Below are 21,429 nucleotides of genomic sequence, written 5' to 3'. Positions count from 1 at the left end.
GAGGGTCTGGAATATCTGCAGTGAGGAGACTCCACACCCTCTCTGGACAATCTGCTCAGTGCCTGGGCCCTGCCCAGGACAGAAGTTCTGCCTCATGTCCAGGTGGAACCTCCTGGGCTCGGTCCCTGCCCGTGGCTCTGGTGCCATTGCTGGGCCCTGGAGCAGAGCCTGGGCCCTGCTCTGAGCCTCCTGCACACAGGGACACCCAGGGCTGAGGGCCCCTCTCAGCTGGGGCTCCTCTCCAGCCTGCACAGCCCCAGCTCCCTCAGCCTTTCCCTGGCAGGGAGATGCTCCAGTGCACACAAAGACATCATTTCACACAGTGGCATCTGCAGAATCAGACTGTGTATTAGATGAAAATTAAAATCCCTCAAGTTCTGAGGAAAAAGACTTTAAGCATCAGGATTTTAAAATTCAATACTTGTTTCCTTCTGTTCCACATGGTTAGAACAGGAGCCCACAAACGTGCTCAGCAATCATTTCTAAAAACCTTGATAGCAACTACAGTGGTTTAAAACAGTCCTAAGATATTTCCATTCTCTTTTTTTGGGTCAGACAACACAGAGATAGCTGTGAGTACCAGCTTCTGCCTTTACTGGAGCTATAAAACAAATAGAGATATAAAACAAATCCAACCAAAGCACATACAAAACTGTACAACACTGCTTGTCAGACTGCAAACATAAGACTTACAAACTTGCATCGCTCTTAATGCTCTAACAAGTAATAACACACGAAAAATAGAGCTGGAGTGCCCCCTGTGCACTGGGGCAGGCACAAAGCCTAGGAAGTGCTGGGAGCACATCCCAGGCTCCCAAGAGCCTGCACACTTTCAGAGTCTCCTGAGAGCTTTGCAAATCTGAACTGTGGGCTGTGAGCTGCCCTGGCTGTTTGTACATAATGGCAGAATGCTCTGTGATAGACTGCCTGCCCCAGAAAAATAAAACTTCCAACTCAGCATAAGGTGCAGACCTCTATTACTATAAAATGTCAGTTTCCACCACCATCATCCGGTCATTGACTTGTTTCCTTGTGGCTGCAAGTTAAAGCAACTTCCAGTCATAAAGAGTTATTTGCCTCTTCACCACCATGAATCATACCACAAATACTGATGAAAATGTATTTTCCTTGGAAAACAGTCTGTCTAGACTACTGAAATTGAATGTACAATACATATATGGGCTCTGTCATTGAATGTTATTAAAATTGTACTTAGTATTTTACTGCTGTAAATAAAATGATTGTCTAGCTACCTTTTGTACTTCCATTGGTGTTACTGCACTTGCTGCAGTGAAGACTAGTAACCCAATTTTACCATCTGTGGAACACCATGAACGTTGTGTTTAGTAAGTTTCTGCTCACCCTCCCCTCCATCTCCTCTACCTTGGAAACAAAGTCACACTCTCATTTTTTTTTTCTTTCCCTTTAAAAGTGCAAACTATAATTTGAACAGAACATTATGTGCATTGATTAGACAACCGTTGTATTCTTGGAAGATAAATGTCTAGGGAAAAGATCAACACTTTGTTCTGACTTAAAATAAGAATTTGATTTAAAGGAAGTAAAATTCTTGCCACACTATTAAAACCAGGGAGTTACAAATAAATTAAAAGGAGCTGGAAGAAACCATCAGATCACACATCAAATTAGCCTCTGATGCAATTAACTTCCAATGAGGTCTCATAATGGGAGATTAATAAAAACGTGTGCATTTACTAAGAGTCAGTTTGACAGACCTCTTGAGAACAGGTTCAAACCTACTCTGACTTGTAAGCACTAATAAATACAGCACTAGAACAATTTTATCTATCTCCTGTTATTTTAATTGCATCATTTCAGCTTTAGAAAGTAAGCATAAATGTGTTCATTTCTTTAACAAATTATCTATTAAAATCTAAAGGCATATGAAACAGGACTTCTGTTACATCCCCACAAGTAGCAAAAGCACATGCCTGAGATTACTCTCCCATGTGAAGTGAAATATTTCTAAGTGCTTGCTGACCTGGGAACTACCTTTATGAGCTTTCTGCAGGCATTAGGATGTAAAATCTTGTTCTTGAATCAGCCCAAAAGCTGAGGCTAAATCTAATGCAATGTCTCTTTAAAGGTCCTGCAGCAGGGAAATCAGCAAGTCTGAAGTACTGGGGAGTCTCAAGCCAGGCTTAAACCATACCAGGAAACCAAGAAAAATAAGGAGGACTGGCCACCCACTATGCACTATTAGTGGTGTCTGACTGTGAGACACACTCCTCCTACATGATACTTTGCACAGGTCTGAAAAAAAAAAAAAAAAAAAAAAAAAAAGAAAAAATTATTAACATGTAAAGTACTAACCGAGATTATGAACAAATTTCTCCAATTACTTTTGATAGCATACTGTGTATGTTGTTCCATTTAACCCAAAATTTCCACTGAAGTGCTTATAGTTGCCCTCAAAGAGCTGAATGATCTTTTTCTGTAAATCTGTGCAAAGAGTATCAGACTTCTCCCCACTTACTTGTACCATTTATATTCTGTACCTGGCTAATAAATGGACCACAGTCCTTTTGGAATACAGAATTACTACCAAACTTACACTTAGTATTTTACTTGCATATCTACACTAATTTACAGAAACAGTTTTAGCATCAACCTTTTTGGGGCACTATGATTAATTTTAATACCTGTAAAGGCAGCTTACCTGTTCTCATTGCCATGTTATGGTCACTTTTGGGCATGGTATATGCCCAGAGGATGGAAGAAAAGGCAAGAACTTGATGTGTCTCACAAAATTTCTTGATGTTTCTACACATCATGTAACTTGGAAATATTCCCTAAACTTCTCAACTAAAAGGGAGAGACACATTTCTCTCCAAGCCCAAAGCTGCTAGCAAAAAAGGGTGCTGCAGCATGGGAAATGAAAGTTGTAGCTTTGTGTCTGGAAAGCCATTGTTAGACAACTCCCTCTTTTCCACCAGAACAATGCTCCTGTAACTGGACAGTATGGAAGTTGTGCCATGCCAATGATAATCAAACAGCTGAGAGAATGACATGTGTAACTCCTACACAATTACAACCACTCAGATTTTTATCCCTACAGGCAACAGATGTCTCCCATTGCTCCCTCTGCCCAGATCTTCCTCTAGCTTCTTTCCATCTCCCTTCCATCTCCACTTTCCCTGGAGGAAAAAATATAACCCCCTTGGGGCCTCTGTGGGAGACTGTTTAGAAGGGATATTTCCTCTCAGCACATGTGAAAAAAAGCTAAGCTGCTTCTCCCTGCCTTAAATTTATGATGCTCTGTCTTTAGGAAGCTCACTGCAATTAGAAGGTTTGTTTGCCCCATTCTTCCCACCTTTATCTTGAGAACCTAACAGCCTTGCTGCAAAAAAACATTGTGACCATTTTAAATCTAGGGATGTTTCTGCAAGGTTTGATTCACATATATTTGTGTAGAACAGAAACCTGCCTCAATATGAATCTTGCTGACATTATTTGCTGGGGTTGGGTAGGGGAACACTGTATTTAGAGATCCACAGAAATATAGGCATTACCATTCATTTCAAGCCTCAACCAAAGTAACCAGAAACCATTCTAATTAAATAGACATCAGCAAACTCCTATTTCCTTTGTGCTCCAAGTGGATATCAGTCCACATTATAAAACCACTATGCATGTGGCATAAATCAGCATCATCTTGGCAGGCTATACTAGAAAGCCTCCAAATTGCAGGAGCAGGAAAAAAACAAACTAGCTCTACACACTGTCTAAAAGCTGTACCAGCAATGAGACCAGGGAAGCCCACAGGGCAGCCCACTGACCTGCTAATTGTTCTGAGTTAGAGATGTTTCCTCAGGTTACTCTCTGTCCTAGAAGAAGCAAAATTATTTACACTGACACTCATTATTTACACTGCCTCTGCCTCCCAGTATAGCAATCAAAACATCTTTCCATGAGTACCACCAGAAGGACAGTTTTGACCATCAGTACAAGTATCAAACTGCTGGGAAGCATCAGTTTTTTAATCACTATTTCAAAGTCTGTTTCCAATGCCAGCCATGACAGGAGAACCTCATTAGGCAGGATCTGGTCTGTAGTTCAAATTTTGCCTCCAAAAGTTACTGTAATAAAAAATTTTTATACTCACATATACACAGTAAATAAAATAATTTAGTTCAGCACAGCTTAAACAGAGAAAAACAATTTACATGGACCTGGACTGACAGGACAAGAGTGAATGGCTTCCCACTGCCAGAAGGCAGGGTTAGGTGAGATATTATAGAGAAATTCTCCCCTGCGACAGTGGTCAGGCCCTGGCACAAGCTGCCCAGAAAAGCTGTGGCTGCCCCATCCCTGAAGTGTCCAAGGCCAGGTTGGATGGGGCTTGGAGCAACCTGGGACAGTGGAACCATGGGAGGAGGTGTGGATGATCAAGATGATCTTCAAGATGATCTTTAAAGTCCCTTCCAACCCAGGCCATTCTCTGATTCTATATCAGACCTCTACTGCAGAAGCAGCAAGACTCAAGGAGAGAATCAATCTCCACAGTAGGGAGAAAAAAAAAACCCTACCATGAACCACTGCATTCAAACAGTAGGAACATTTAGACCAGAGTTAGGAAAAGGTTTAAAAATGAGATGAGAGCCTTCCATGGGACTAATAAGGGATAAACACAGCAAACTGGAGCTTACTATACTTGGACACAAGAGCCTAGAACTACAGTTGCCTGTAGTAATGAAGATCCCAACCCTTCTGGAAGTTGAAAACCCCATTCCCTCTTCCTTTTTCTTTTGCCATTAAGATAAGAAAGTCCTGCACTTAAGTAGAGTCCCTGGTCCTACAGTGGATCCTACAATGTCCTTCTTCAGTGGATCTAAACTCTCTCAAACCCCACTCTACTCCAAATGTTAAAAAATGAAAAAAGAAATTAAGCCATGCATCAAGTTCCCATATTAATACCAGAAGTCACAGCTAGCATCACACAGACATGTCAGATTGAAAACACTGGTAATACTGGCATTTACTCAAAATCTCAGCTCTGGCTGTATGACACCAATGTACACAAATACCCCAAACCTGCAGGGCACAGGGAGCTGTGCCCATCTGCACTGTGCAAGATCCACTGGGAACTCCCAGTGAATGGGGCAAGAGTTAACCTCTGCAGGCAGGGCCAGGACTCCACACACCAGAGCTAAAGAGAATTCTGTATTTGTTAACTCAGGGTAACTCATCAGTTTGAGCGCTCTTGGTCCAGGTTTGGCTCCTTTTCTTTCACAGACAGCTGGAAGTGGTGTAAAGGTTGGTTCCCTGTTTTGGAGCTTCTGCAAAAAGGCCAAAGCACAAAGCCTTGGAACAATGACCTGAACCAAGACCCACCCAAATCAGAGTCTTTCCATAGCCTTCAAGAATTTTGGACCAAACTACAAGAACCAAGTTCCTGTTCACAGGAGGTTGCAGGAGGTTGACATGATTTGGGACCATGAAGTCACACACCCTTGCTGTAGGTGTTCTGAACACAATTAATTAAAAATCTGTGGCAATATTCACCAAAACACAGCAGAGACAGAACATTGTACAGTTAAAACTTCCATACAGGGCAGGACTGGAGCATCTGTGCATCTGGTAACTTGCCAGTGCCCAGCAGCAAATTCTGCCTGTACCTTTAACCAGCCAAGGGACAACTGCTCATTGCTAGAAAACCTCACAACTGCTTCTTACCATGTATGTTTCTGGGAGATGTTAATATTCACTTTTAAGAGGAACTCAGACGCATTAAAAAAAAAATAGAGGTAAACACAAGGAAAAACAAGAACACCAACAAAAAACCCCAAATGGTACAAAAGAACAAACCAATTACTTAAAACTTTCCTGTTTAGTAAAGCAGCAAAATGCTCTGAGCTATAGTAATTAGGGGATAGCAAAACTCAAAATACAGAGGATTTTCTTAAGCTATGGAAACATGAAACCAAAATCCCAACACAAGTGCAACTAGCAGTTTACTTCCACCAGATAGCATATCAACTGATTGTTAGGGCACACATTCTGCAAATGCTAGAGACCATGAAAATCCCAATATTATTTTTACAGATTGGAAAAACACAAAGGCCAAAAACAACACCAATAACTCAAATAAAAAACTCATGCTTATGTTTACATAAAAGTTTGATGAGTATAATATATTCATCACACTCCCACAATTATTCCCCGAAAATACTATAAATATTATTTTGACAATGTAATTATAGTTTTTACTTTAACAGTGGCAGCAAAGTATTGGCACCAGTCCCCCATACAAAAACCCTAACAGACAAAGCAAAGATCACACATTGAAACTGGCAACTCTTAAGGTCAGGGCTGTCCTTTTTTTCTATGTCTAAAAAAAGTCTGTTTAATTTAGCAGCTGGTTTATTTAAGCTGTAGTACATATGTAGTTTTAATTATGCTAGCTGTAAGCAAAAGGAAACCCCAAATACAAAAATAAATGGTAGTGCAAATTTTTTAACTCTCTTTTCTTCCATGCAGCTGAGGTATGTTCTTTCATGCTGCTTTTTGGGATTTAATCCACTCAGGACCTGCTTTCTCCCTCTTCCTCTTCCTCAAAATTAAAGCTAATGTGAACCTAAATTGAGAAATGTCACCTGTCAACCATTCATGGTGACTGTATGACAGCTAAAATAATTCAAGCTTTATACCCACTCACTCATTCCATGTAAATCAGCAAGTAACATGACTAGTACAAAAAAATCTGCAGCACAATAATTTACTGGTTTTGGTCACAAACACCCCCAAGATCTCCACCCAAACAGTATGACTCCTTCATAGATAAATATTTGGGGCACTGATGTGGGAAGAGAGGAAAGATTAACTTTCCTTCCTTAATCCTGTTGGTTTAAATTTAGTAGCCATTTTCTGTGAGAGTGTCCAGGACACAATTTAGAAATTACATCTTCTCCAAATCCCCATAAACAAGTCTGTGTGAAGACACTTGCTCAGTTCTCAGTTACAGGCCTCTTTTTATAGACAACAAAAATTTGGTTTCCCAAATGCACTGGATGAGCTCTGCTGTTTGTCTAGCAAAAAGTTACTACCTGTGTTCCGCCACACTTTCTAAGCAAGTTTTAAAATATTTTTATATAGAAAACATCAGCAGTAATTTGGAAATTTAACCACTCAATGCAACATGATAAAAGAACTACAAGAAGAAGTAAAAGCAAAATGCAGTTTTTAAAAGAATAAAACAGAAGAATGAAAAATACCAGACAAGAGATAAAAGGGAAGCACAAAAGATGAGAGTTGACTCTTTCACTCAATATTGCCATTCATTTAAGAACATTCAGGTTCCATAACTGACCACTCTGTTTCCTGTTGATTTAAAATACTTTCCTGATTGACCAGGCATTTAAAATAATTTCAAGAATAGGTGAAGGCTAGTTAGACTGTGATGCCAGTACATAAGCCTCTAATGCTCAGATTTTCAAACTAACTAAGCCTTAAATACCCAGATTTTTCTACTCACTGGTTCTGCAAAGGTACCACTCCAATGCATTTCCAAAAGTCCAAGTATTTACTTCTAGCTCATTCTCCTACTGCCAAAATAATCTTTTTAAGGGGACCATAGCCTTAGGGGAAGGCTTCTCCCCCTATCTTTCTTCTAGAGGAAGAAAATAAATAAAGAGATAAATAAATATAGACAAGAAACAGTAAACAGTTAAGGACACATGGCTGCCCATTTAAGAAGGAATACAGGAAAACCAACTCAGTGTGCTCTGGCAGGTCTGAAAGCATTTCCTTCCCTTGCTCTTCTGTACCTTCAAAATTAGCCAGTCTTGATTTTCCACTGTAATTCCCAACTGCCAGTCCTTGAGTGCAGAAATGGAAAAGGTCAGAGCAAAGAAACATCTCCTGTTTTTTTTCAATGAGTGAGTACAGAACTGAAAATTTTTGTTTCCCCTACACCCTCCTGGAAACGCAGAAATCACTTCACTGGTATTTACCCATTTTTGTTTTCAGGAATATTTTTGCAACCATAACAATTTAACCCTGTTTTACTCATGTTCTTCTTCAGAAAAACAACATTTGATTAACTATATAGTTTTCTGTAAACCATTGAAAATGACTTTGGATTAAAAACTTTTTAGAACTGAGAAGGTACCCAATTTAGCAGCTGGAAATTTATTTCCTCTTGCCATTTATTTCAGCCATCTCTCCCAAAGAAATATCAATGTGATTTTCTAGTACGACATGAGCACCTACAGCTTATATTTAGTGGCTTTTGAAACCCAGCATGTCCTCACTTTCAAAAACTTACAAAAAAATCAAATATCCTTCTCTGCTCAGCCATGTGATGTTCCCCTGTAGACCTCAGGGGAGCTTTTGTCTTCTTCATCAAAGAAAAAATGCTTCCATCCCACTTGGCTTTTACAAGAAACAATCTCTGGAAAACTACAGATAGGCCTAGGTCCCTTACATGTCATTTTTGAAGCACATGGACACCCCTATGCTTTTTAAAATTTATTTTTAGTGTTTATGAAGGAGTGATATTTTTATTTATACAAAGTTCTGGATTCAAAGGTTACTCAATGATATCTCATCTGCAGAATGCTTCTCCTCCACACTGATTAATTATAAAACACTTCCAAAGGCACTTTCTTCTCAGACCATGAGCAACCCATAAAGCACCAATGGGTCAAGAATAACCGAGTTTTCATTAACTGAAAGAAAAATATGCATGAGAACCAATCAGGTCCAGAACAGCTGGAGCAGTTCAACAACACTGACTGAGGATGAATCCATGGTACTATTAATGATCCTGGTGGGCAGAGGAAAAAAAGGCAGCTGAAGAGAGAAAAAAGAAGGATAAAGGAAAAAAGAAGGATAAAAATAGGAGAGAGAAAAAAGGAGGACAAAGGAAAAAAGGAGAGAAAAAAAGAGAAGAGAAAAAATAGAGAAAAAGGGAGAGATGGAAAATGGTATAGAGGAAAAATTGAGAGAGGGAAAAAAAAGAAAAACAAGAGGGGGAATAAAAAAAGCTCAAAGAAAGGAACATTTTTTTTATAGCTCCCTTATAAGAACAGAGCATTTGTAGTACTTGAAAAATGTTTAAAATATCACATTTTCCCACACATCCTCCCTCACCAAAGGAAGCATGAACAGGTGTTAGACATATGATATTCATGCTGCTGAACTTCCTACCAGAAAATGCTCAGGTTACTATAATAAGTACAGTATTAAAAAATTTACACAGAGTCATCTTTCATCACTGCTTTTAAAGGCTGCAAGTTCTGTTCTGAAGAGAGTATCTGTAGCTGCTCAACTACCCCTGAACACACTGCAGAAAACTGGAAGCAAGGTCAAATTGCTGTTTACAGATTCAAGCTACAATCCAATACATTTTAACCAAATTTCTGGATTTTGTAGAATTATGAGCAGAAACACTCCAAGCCTTGCTCTAACAGGCAGCACACCTGGACACAGGTTTTGGCTGAGATCCCCAACAGGCTCCAAACATTCAGTACCAAAAAAAATCTGTGCCAGCAATGGTGTGGCAAGGAGAAAGAGTGGGGGCAAACAGGCAACTCTAGCAATACCATAAAACAAAGGACTAAAAATGTTTGTGATTTTTTAACGCAAGTATTAAAAAGAAAGGAGACTCTTATTACAGGGACAGCTGGCTTGTACATGGGATTGAACAATCTCTGAATCCTGTATGTATGAATTAACTATTTTTCAACCTACCTGAAGTTTCAAAGAGCTGTTTCAAGACAGACATTCTAACTCACCTTCAAGGATTTTGGCCCACTGCCTAAGTGGTATATTATGTAATCAAAACAGTCACATTTTCCACAGCTAGCTGGGACAAGTATTACAAACATACAGTAATTTATCTCATTTTTAAAAGCATTGAAAAAAAGAAAAAGTAAGATCTACGGTGAAAACATGCAGTAGAGTTGTTTCAGTAAATATACCGAATTGACAAGCCAAAGTAACCATGTATATAACCCCTGGGCAACTATTTTTGAAGTATTACTCATAGCAGAGAGGATGCAAAGAAGTCTGGATTTATTTGAATAAATATTAGCAACAGTTTTTAGTCATACCACTTCGCACAACACCACCTTTTTTGTTTCTTTGATGATGTCCTCTCCCTTAACCATCACACTGGTCACAACAGTGGTCAAACAATTCATACTTTTATTTCATTTCTGGTTTTATCCATTTGAAATTGTACCACACTGAACTTTCTTACAAAAATAAGCACACCACTCACTTACTAGCCTTAACAGCTACCAATGGATTAGAGTGAAAACCTGCCATAGATCAGGTTAAATGAATTTTTCAGTCTGCAGAGAGAATTTTCAATCTCATCTTTGTAAATACAATAATGTTGGAACTTCAAGCTGATTTAGCCTATAATAATTTGTTCTGAGAATTTTTCACATGAACATGTAACATTTATGAACATAAACATTATTTAGTGCTGCTCACCCTGCAGTACAGCTTTACCTCCTCCTCCTTGTACTCTGTTGCTATGGAAGCAATATGAAAGTATTTTAAAAACCTTAATAATATACACAGGCACCATGAGGGATCATCCAATCCAACAGCCATTTGAGGGAGGAAATGATACCCACCCAAATGAACAACTTGAAATACTCCACTTAACACCTAATTATCTGCAAGAACAAAATACACTTCCTACTCTAGCCCTGTGACTTGATTTCCTATATGAAACATGAGAAGAATCATGAAACAGAATCACAGTTAATAAATACAGAACCATTTACTAATTTCATGGGTCTCTTTTGTTTCAGCAGTGCTATCCAAGTCCAATTTAGCAATTTGCTTCAGTAGAACTAACAGCCAAATTTAACTGTTAACTTCTGAGGCAAACCCTGCAGAAGGAACCTGAGCTCTAGGCACTACATTAATTTCCACTTACAACAAAGTTCACCAGATCACTCAGCAAGGAATTAGCAACATTTGCTTGTCTAGAATTTTTTTGTTGTTGTGCTAACATATGTGTTATGAATACATACACCTCATGCAGAGGTTTCCCAAGAGATCAATGCTACTTGCAGCATCAAATGAAGCACCTACCCTGGGCCAACACAGCAAATCTTAGTTATAACTCAGATGTATTTACTGACTGGTTATGTAGAGTAGCAGTTATACAACAACTTCTACCAAAATCCTGTTAAAAATCTTCTTGTTGATGCCACCCTTATATTCAATGCTGATAAACAGATTTTTACACCACCCTCTGGCTTGGAAAAAGTGCCTGAAGCAGATAATCAAATTACTGGGTTTTACCCCCTTTGCTTTTTGCTCAATAGCATTCCCCCTCCTTCTTCAAACTCATGAGCAGAGCACAGCACACACATGTGAGAGCCCAGAATGGATGCTTTCAAGGGGCTGAAGGTGGCAAGCCCACTTTACCTGTACAGCTTTTTGACCCCAGGGCTGTCCAAGGCCCCAGCACAGGCAATGACAGGCTGGACAGTGTCATCATGATATTTTCTGAAAAATTCCCTTTGCTCACAATTTCCTCCTGGGAAGCTGAGAAGCCTCAGAGAGAAATGTAAACAATAATTATCTGACTTGCTTCTCCCTGTTTTGCTGCTTTGGAATGTGGTTTGGACATTGTTTACCAACAGGTGAATGTTTGATTGGTTCCATGTGAATTGTTTTTACTTAATGACCAATCACAGCCAGCTGTGTTGGACTGTCTGAGTCAGTCATGGGTTTTTATTATTCATTCTTGTCTAGCCTTCTGATGTATCCTCTTTCTTTAGTATAGTTTTAGGATAGCATAACTGTAACTTTATGACAGCTATTTCACCTGCTTTCACAAAACAGCAGAAAAGCAGCAGCAGAAATCCAGTAAAAAACCTCATCTGAGGAACAGAAGTGAAAAGAAATAACAGACACACAAGAAAATGAACATGCCATGCTGTCTGCAACCACAGTCACAACTGGAGTCCAATGTATAAAGCTCCACATGCACACACTGGGAAACACAGACTGTGAGAATTACTGAAAACCCTTAATATCCAGTGAAATGAGTAGCAACAACTACCACTAGTACTACACAGTCACATTTTCACTGCATTGAAAGAAAAAACTCATCTGTTAAGGTAATGTGAACACTACTCAAATCAGAGACCATCCTGACTGGCCAGCAACCATGGTACCCAAATGAAAACTAAAAATAATTTTTAAGAAGTCACAGCCAAAATTTGCTTCCTGGAATCAGATAAATTATCTTAAGTATCAGCAAATAAAAAGACAGTAAAACAGCAGAATGCATTCTGAATGGAGGTACTACAGGAACTTTTCCTTTTATAAAACTCAATTTTTCTGCTTCATATTAAAAAGTTTCCAAATATCTTTCCTTTAGCAATCTATAAAGAACAGTTCAGTAAAAATACAGCTAACTAGACTTGAGGCTGAGACCTTTTTCAAGAGAGGGCCGATTCTTAACTGCAATTCAAGAAAGAATTCAGTTTATTTATAAAACAAATCCATCAGTAAAGTGACATCATACCACGTGTGTAAAGAAATAGAATGCAGGCTATACATTTAACAAAATCCCCAGCCTTACCAGTCAGCAACAATTCTTCTTTGATTTGTATTCCATGAAGCAACTTTATCAAATGGACAGATGTGGAGATGAGACCCAAGTTCCTATTATTAAATTGGGAATAAAACATAATAATTCACTTTATATGCAATACACTAAAAAAAATTTAAAAGGCTTTTCATTTAAGTTAACAGGAAATCTTTAGCATCTTCAGGACCTTTGAAACAAAAATAATTTCTCCTACATTACTGCCTCCCTATCAGCAGCCACATTACTACCATCAGAAGCAAATCAAAGGGGTTTATTGCATCATTCTGCATTTTACCAATTTTGGGCACAGAACCTTCAGAGCTAAGTGTTCTTCCCTCCCTTTTTGCTACTCTTCCTATCAGACATTAAACATTAGCAAGTTATTCCTATAATTTAAACAGCTTTATTTCTGTAACAACTTTGCTTTGTCTGGAGGTCAAGCATCTGGAACAAGAGTTCTCTTACTTCATAATAAACTTGGAGGATTTTCAATGCCAACAAAGCAATTAGTGACAGCTACTAAAAAACAACAGGACCAGCTCAAAGGGAAACATAAAAACTCTCAGAGAGAAGTAGAGAAGGCCAAGTTATCATTTATCCTTTTTCCAGTGAGAAAGAATCATAAGTAGACTCTCAAAATGATTTGCATTGCAATTTTTGTGGTTAACAATTAGCAGAATTCTGCCCCAGCACAGAAATTAAGACTTGGTCCCATGTCAAAATTACATTTAGTTCAATAAATCAAATTTGACAAGTCTCAAGAAACCAATTTTTAAGACTGTAGTCCCCAGTAATTCTTTGATATAACCAACTTGTGACAGGTTAGGGCATTTTTTTGTTGGTTGGTTGGTTTGGAATTCCCATGGGGCAAGAAGGGTGCTTGTTGCTATTTTGCTGGGTTTTTTTACAAATATCAACCAGACTGTCAGGTTTGCACTAACTACAGCTGGTTGTATCACAGTCATCCCTTCAATGTTGCAACAGACAAAGAATAGAGAGGCTAAATAACTTAAGGAACCAGATTGATTTAATATCCTTTAAGCTCAACTTGCCTGTACATATGTATCAGGATTAATATGCCTAGTTCTACATGCTGTGTTTTGCCAGGAAAGCCAGACAGATTTAAATTACCTTAGAAGACATACTAATTCTGTTACTGATTATTAAGACCATTTAATTATTCATTATGTTATAAAAATTAAGAAAGGGGGGAAAAATATAGTTCTACAGTCAGGCTGCCAACAGGCTTCTATCATTTCTGTAATCAACTTGGATTGTGGACCCCAACACTTTGTTCTATTACTGACCTACAAATAGGTCAGCTATTTTTGTTTCTTGCATATTTGAATTCAAGTGATTCCATCAAGCAGGAAATGCCAGTTAATAAATCAACTAACACAGGGGTGTAAAATAAGAATCTCTTTTGTCAAACCACACCAACATCAGAAGGTGGTACCTTGGTATGGCTAAAAGGGTCGATAACTGTACCTCAGGACATGCTGATTCTTGGCACACTCCACACAGGCATTCCTCAGACACCTGAAGCACTCGGCTATCAGCAGCAGGCAGGTGTCCAAATCTGCCAGACCACAGGAGTCCTCACAGCTCTGCTCAATGGCACTGGAGGTGCTTGTCAGGATTTCCAGCACATCCTGAAACACGCTTTCTTCCGCCGTTTCTCTGAAACACAGAAATTGTTGTGAAGAAAAAATAGAAATGCACTCCTACCAAAAAGCCTATGACATTGGCACTTCTTATTGTAAACCCAATGTTTCTGCAGCAATCTTTAACTATTCTGAGTATTTAACTACTCATAGCAGAAGGAACAAAAACATCATACCATCCTCCCATCAGCCTTTTCATAAAAGGGGCTGTAGGAGAGTGGTGCTGCCTTAGTATTCCTCATGACTTTTCAACAGCTCTGTGGAATTTTAATGAAACTATTTAAATTTAACTTTTTAATTTTAAAATTTTAATTTAATGAAAATGAAACAAAAAATTCTCCCTAATATGTATAGCTGGTAGGTTTATCCATGACACTGCATGAGATGAGAGGAAATGTCAAGTAGCATTAAATAAAATGTTCACGCAGAAAACTCTTCCTAAAGGAGAATTAAAAATCCTCTTGATCAAACACTACTGGGTGATATGGTATTACCTGCATCCTGATGCTCACTCAAATGCCTACACATTTGCACAATTAGAAATTCTACCTCCTCTTTCCTAAGTGATCATGTCCATAAATCAAACCATAGAATCAGCAAGGTTGGAGAAGATCCTTAAGATCATCAAGTTCAACATTAACCAAACACTGCCAATCTACCTTGTCCCTAAGCACACCCTTAGACATGTCTGGAGCCTAGGAAGGTACAGGTTAGATATTAGGAAAAAAAATTTCACCTAAAGAATAATAAAGTACTGGAATGCTCTTCCCAGGGAGGTGGTAGAATCACCATCTCTGGATGTGTTTAAAAAAAGACTGGACATGGCACTTGGTGCTATAGTCTAAAAAAAGACTGGACATGGCACTTGGTGCTATAGTCTAGTTAAGGTGTTAGGGCATAGGTTGGACTCCATGACCTTAGAGGTCTCTTTCAACCTCATTATTCTGTGATTATTTCCCACCTCTGCTCCTGCCATGTTTCCTTTCCTAGTCTAAACAACACTCTTAGTCTTTACTCACAGTTCACATTTTCTAAGTTCCTTATAAGATTTGTGGCTCCAATAGTGACACTTTTATGCAAAGCTACATCTTACTGACAGTGCAGGGTCTCCAATGCTGAGGTCTGTTAGGGCATGGAGGAAACTTACAAAGAAGGGAGAGTGCAGAAAGAAATACAACATACACTAATGTCACTAAATTACCACAACATTAGGTTCCAGATCTTCAGGAAGCATGTCTTTTATTCTGCAGCCTCACAGTTGATCAAGACCAATAAATTTACACATTCTCCACGTATACTGAAACATTAAAAAGCCCACCACTGTATCACTTGAGCATTATGGGGAAGAAGCTACATTTTACAGTGGTACAGTGCACTGAAGGGAAAATACCAAAGTGGCACAAAAAACAATGACCAAAAGCAGACTTTAAAATGGGACCACTCAGCCCACTGCAGTTTCCTTCTATCAGCCTGTGCCTTTTGTTGGATTATCCCATGAAACCAATAATGAAAAACACAGAACCCAGTGGTCAGTGCAAGATGTACTACTGTACAACATTCACTTATTTAAATTGGTAAAAAGAGAAATTAAAGAAGCCAGAAGATGTTCTGTGAACATTTTTGTGACTAAATGGGTAAAAGGATAAGTTATTCTTGTGCTGGAAAAGCTCCACTCTCCTAGCAGAGCTGTGCAGCAGAACAGAACTTTTAGTCAGACACTGGATCAGAAGCATGCTGAGCTGCTGTGACAATTTTTCTTTTAAAATTGGATTGAAAGTAAAAGAAGACCTAAGAATACAGATATTTCCAGTAAAATAAAAGATGAAAACCTTGCAGGGGGTACACAAGGAAGTGTCTGTCCTCAGTGTAAATGTGGGAGGAAATGTTGACTTTTTTACATCACTGAGAAGAGACAGAACTCCAAATCTGTCTCTTAAACACTATGAAAGAAAATCCAGACTACTCAAGCCAGATCATTCCAGGCAGAAATCAAACCTCAAAGCCTAAGCAAGCAAGCAAAAGGTATTCCAAAAGAACACAGACTGACTTAAATGTTGTTTGATAGAGGAAGATTCTGTTCTGAGAAAATTTACATGTGACTCTGACACCTAAGTATTCAAATACTGCAATTTGAGTGTGTACTACAAAGGAATTGAAATAAAACTGTCCTTCTGAATAAAAAATCCTCAAATTAGCAAGAAGACTAGAAAATATTTAGCTGATATTAAAAAACCAGCTAAGGTTGACTTCAGAAAACTGTTCTACAGCAATGCTTACTAACAGTTTTTTTTTAAAAAAATTTTTTTCTAGCAGTACAACAAAGATTCACATGCAAAGCAGCTATAAATATTTAAAATATATTTTTGAAATGGAAAACATCTCTTCCCTAATTTTAAATTTATAAAACTGCCAAAGAGCCTAAGTGGATTTTAGATTAAAAAAATACCTTGCATTGTAAACAGCCCTTGAAATCCATCCAGAACAGCTTTGTGGATATTCCACTAAATTCAGTTTCCTGTATCTGGGTGCCTAACACAGCAGCTCCACATTTTGCTATTGCTACCTGTCCTTCATTTCCACATCAAGTTCTGCAGGAATACAAAAGGTAGCAGAAGTAAAGGGCACAGCAGCCCAGCATTTGGACAAGGAAGACATGCATAATTTCTTGTTAAGTCAAAACAAAGAGTCAGAATTCCTGCACCCATGCCAAAAGGAAGATTCCTGTCACTCCCTCTAAGACCTGTGTGATTGTTAGAAAGCTGAAACTCTGTAAGATTCTACTCTAGTGAACATGGAGTTAGAAACAGCAATGAAACTGCGTTCAAAAGACCGGCTCCAAAAAAATCACAAAATTAGTCAGGATGGATGCGAACAAATCCACAAATTTACAATTCTGTATTTCCACTCTAAGTTTTAGGTACTTGCACAACTCCATACCTGTAAGCAGTCCCTAAAAAGCCTTTAAAGTACTTATCCTCACAACATTCCCAGGAACAAAATAAAGCCGTTTTCCTTTTTTCTTTTTGTAGCTTAGTAAAGGAAGCATAAAGAAATTAACTAAAAGCACTGGAAGCCTCAAGTAAATTACACAGCCAAGTGTCAACAACTTGGACAACGAGACCAAGAGCTGGTGCTGCACCTGACTAAGGACAACGTCTGGGGATGAGCAGTGGGAGGAGAATTTGGGGGTGCTGGTGGTGGATTTGGGGAGCTGGACATGCCCTGGCCGTGTGTGCTGGGAGCCAGAGCCCCCCTGCGCTGGGCTGAGCCCCCAGTGGGCAGCAGGGGAAGGGATTCTGCTTCTCTGCCCTGCTCAGGTGAGACATCACCTGCAGAGCTGCCTTGAGCCATAGGATCCCAGCAGAGAAAGGACATGGAGAGAATCCAGAGAAGGCACGAAGCTGTTTAGACAGATGGAGCAGCTCTGCTTTTAGGAAAGGCTGAGAGACTTGGGAGTGCTTAGCCTGGAGAGGAGCAGCTTTGGGCTGACCTAAATGATGCCTTTCAGCAACTGACAAGGAGCCTACAAGGAGGATGGAGGTTATTTACACGGGCCTGAAGTGACAGAATAAGGGGCAATGGCGTCAGCCTGACAGAGTAGGTTTAGACTGGGTGTTAGGAAGAAATCTTTCCCAGTGAAGGCAGTGAGTTCCTGGCACAGGGCGCCCAGAGAAGCTGTGGCTGCCCCATCCCTCAAAGTGTCCAAGATCAAGCTGGAGAGGGCTTGGAGCAACCTGGGATAGTGGAAGGCATCCTTGCACATAGCAAGGGTGGGATGGGGACCAGCTTTAATATTCCTGCAACCCAAGCCATTCTGTATCTCCAGGATATTTTATGCCACCCACGATTAGAGACAAACACCTTTCCTCCCTGCTACAGGCACAAGGACTGAGCACACTGAAGCTCCTCATGGGCCCCCTGGAGCAGGACAGGAGAAGGGACCGCTCACCCGCCGGAGAAGGGACTTGATTCACCCCCTACGGGGATACAGAGAGCCCCTCTTCCAGCCCGCAGCCGACTCCACGAGGGGCAGGACCTTGCTGGGAGCCCTGCCCGACATCCACCGGCACCGCCGCTCCCTGCTCCCCTCTACCTGGGCTGCGCCTCCCGGAACAGACCCGACAGCGCCCGCACGCTCTCCAGGCGGGCCGCGGGCAGAGCTTCCGCCGCCGCCGCCGCCATCGCCCGCCCCGGCCCCGCTCCGCCCCCGCCGCGCGGAAATGGCGGCGGTGCCGCCCCGCCGGGCGGGCGGGCCGGTGCGTGGAGCCAGCGGGAAAATGGCCGCTCTGGCCGGGAGATGTGCTGGTTTTCCGTGTCCGTTTCCTTACCAGCTCCTGTATCTTTCCTTTTCCCATGTGTTTTTTCTTTTCCTACCTGAGTTTCCGCGGTAGGAAGCTCACCGCGGCCCGCTCTCTTCACGCAGCTGCTGCTGCCCCACACGCGCGCCCCGTGTGCTCTTGGGGATGCCTGTCTCTAAACAAAACAAATATTAAATTAATATAACAACACATAAAATGCGGGAATAATTATTTCGTGCTTAACACTCTAATCATATACAGATTTCTCAGCCTATGGCAGCGATGTGAAACTGCGATTTCTAAGGTCCCTCCCAGTCCAAGGCTTTCTGTGAAGTAAATACTACTTTGCTTCAGGTTTTAAAATATTTTTGAATTAAACGCTACATTTTTAATGTTTATTTTCTAAAAATATCGTTCAGCATTTTCTAAACATGAATGAAAACTTAACCTGCATGTGTGGGGGTGGGAAACTAGCTTCTGATGGTTAAAAAGACTAATTGTGGCCAAACACTATAGAAAGCTTTATTAGACAATCACTCTCACAGGGAAGACACTCTTAGAGTTCAACCGTCCAGCCAATTTTTATATAGATTATAAAATTTAATTATTTTTCCAGATAACTCACAGATGTTGTATGTTAAGCTCATATGTTGTATGTTGAGCTGATCTACCTAATTCTGTGAAAAACAGGCAGATCCCTTAAAGATGCAGCTTTTCCCGCAGAGAGTTTACAGTCTAAATAACATTTCTTTTTCTTAGCACAGCTTTAGGGAACTACAAGAAGGGAAACACTCCACGTAGAGCCAGCAACACCTGAAAATAAAGTTATGCAGAACTTATTTTAAATTCTCCATCAAATTAAGAGACTATACTCTTGAGGCAACAGTGTTTGAAGCTGGAAAAGGGAAGGACCTCTCTTAGCTAAGACTCTGGAAGAAAATTGCCCCACTCCAGCAATGCTGGCTCTGCAGGAAGCAAAGCAGGTCAAAGACATTGAATCCCTCTTATCTCAAATGTTGTGAGAGGGCCACTTGCTCTAATCTCAATATGTATACTGACTGTGCCCCTTTTTTATTGGGGGCAACTTTCATCAGAAGATAAAATTTGGGCTCTGGAAAAAATTACAGTAAAGAGGCAAATCCTGCAGTATAAATATTTTATACGTTTCCGGCATAAATACTCATTTTCTGACTCTTATTTTGGGCCTGTGTTATATTAAGTATGATTTAGCCCACACAGCTTTAGAAGACCAAAAGCTTTTATTTTTGTTCTGTTATTTAATGGGATCTAGTGAAATTGATCGATGCCCTTGGAAAAATGCTTTTCATTAGCCTCTGTTGCTAAATCTGTGGAGCATACCCTGCCATCATGCCCTCAGTTTCCTGCTTACACTGGGCAAATTACAGGCATTCCTTACCTTGCCAAGGAATTCTGAACACCTATACTAAGATGAGGAAGAGCAGATCTGAGAGGAGGCCGCACCATCTTTTTAAACACCAGAGGTAAAACAGAATCCACATGAAATGGATACTGCAGACTGTCTCAAACCCAAGAATAACTACTGCAATCTGAAGCCAACTACAGAGTTTATTTGGCTTCAGGTGAGGTGTTACACATGTGTCTGAAGGCCATAAAAGAGCAGTTATTTTTGATGTTGACATTTATGTGTCACTCGTTTGTTATGTAATATCATAAATAAATTTAATTCATTATAAGAAAGAAATCCTTCCATCTGGAAAAAAAGGCCTGCAAGGCCTCAGACGTTCAAAGCCCTTGCATTTTGTCCTGGAAACAAATGATGTCTTCTGAGAAGGAGATGCAGATGAAAGCTGTCAGCTGCACAGTTTCCAGGCTCTGAATCACTGCAGGGACTCTTCCCTCATTTGTTAGATGTGGTCCAGTTTTTAGAGGCAATGAGGAATTTTGTGACTGTCATCTGCCCTTCACAGAGGTTTTATGCCACATTTGCATGGAGTGTTTTTGTTGGGATCAGCATTAGCCTCATCATATCAGCCAATGGCATAAGCTTGTGGAAAGACACTGTCCTTGCCCTGGTCAGCTGGGTGAAAAAGATGCTGCTGAGGGTATCTGGTAACCAAAGTCTGGTTTCCTGGTAGCCTGGGGAATTTTGTGGTACATGAATTCATGTACCAATTGATTTATAATATGTAGAATTTAGAGTCAAGGCTTTGTCTGGTACAGAAGAAAATGCAGCTGAATTGTAAGAAGGATGGTGCTTAATGCAAGGAGGTTTTGTGTGTGTTAACTTGTGTCATCCTGCAGTTTTCCCCATGCTATGAGGTGCCAGGGAGAGGCCTCCTTCTGCTTAGAAATTTATTCTCATGGATAGAGAATGTCCCTGTTACAGAGTTAACACAAATTTGGATAAAACTATACCTTAAAAATTCTGCCTCTTCTTGAGTGTCAGGTGATGCCCCATCTCTGGAAGTGTTCAAGGTCAAATTGTACAGGGCTTGAAGCAAACTGTTCTAGAGGAAGGTGCTCCTGCCCAAGGCAGGGGAGTGGAATTAAATTCTCTTTAAGGTCCCTTCCAACACAAACCACTCCATGATTCTATGGCAGTGAGTAATATATAGTTTAACACTGCTGCAGGGGAATGAAATTGGTTCCCACAGTTTAATTTCTGTAGGAAAGGACAGGGATGCACAAGGGCCTACACAAAGCAGGAAAGGACATCTCTCTCCACAAGGCAGGCTGCCACTGACTTCAGTCACAAGGCTGAAAGAAAAATGGTGGATGTGGGGAATGTGGCAGTAAGCAATGAGCTTGCAGAAATGCTTCATAGACAATATATCTGAAATAAGTTCTAAGGGTCTTATTTAAGGTTGTGTGGTAAAGAGGGATTGTTGAGGAGGAT

At 40.1% G+C, this 21,429-nt stretch overlaps 1 protein-coding gene across 1 annotated transcript in view; it reads right to left on the bottom strand.

The window, feature by feature from the left end:
• ATXN10 (ataxin 10) overlaps nucleotides 1-18,435 on the bottom strand; it is a 74,838-nt gene extending 56,403 nt beyond the window's left edge. Inside the window, exons 1-3 of the mRNA XM_058023440.1 lie at nucleotides 18,347-18,435; nucleotides 14,078-14,269; nucleotides 12,581-12,663 (exon numbers count right to left, since the gene is read on the bottom strand). Of these exons, the coding sequence (XP_057879423.1) occupies nucleotides 12,581-12,663; nucleotides 14,078-14,269; nucleotides 18,347-18,435 (364 nt within the window). The remainder of the gene's footprint in view (nucleotides 1-12,580; nucleotides 12,664-14,077; nucleotides 14,270-18,346) is intronic.
• Nucleotides 18,436-21,429: the final 2,994 nt, after the last annotated feature.

Source organism: Melospiza georgiana, chromosome 4 (assembly GCF_028018845.1).
Source record: "Melospiza georgiana isolate bMelGeo1 chromosome 4, bMelGeo1.pri, whole genome shotgun sequence".
NCBI classification, from domain to species: Eukaryota; Metazoa; Chordata; class Aves; order Passeriformes; family Passerellidae; genus Melospiza; species Melospiza georgiana.
Note: the sequence above shows the minus strand (reverse complement) of the source record. Positions and strands in the feature narration are given on the sequence as shown.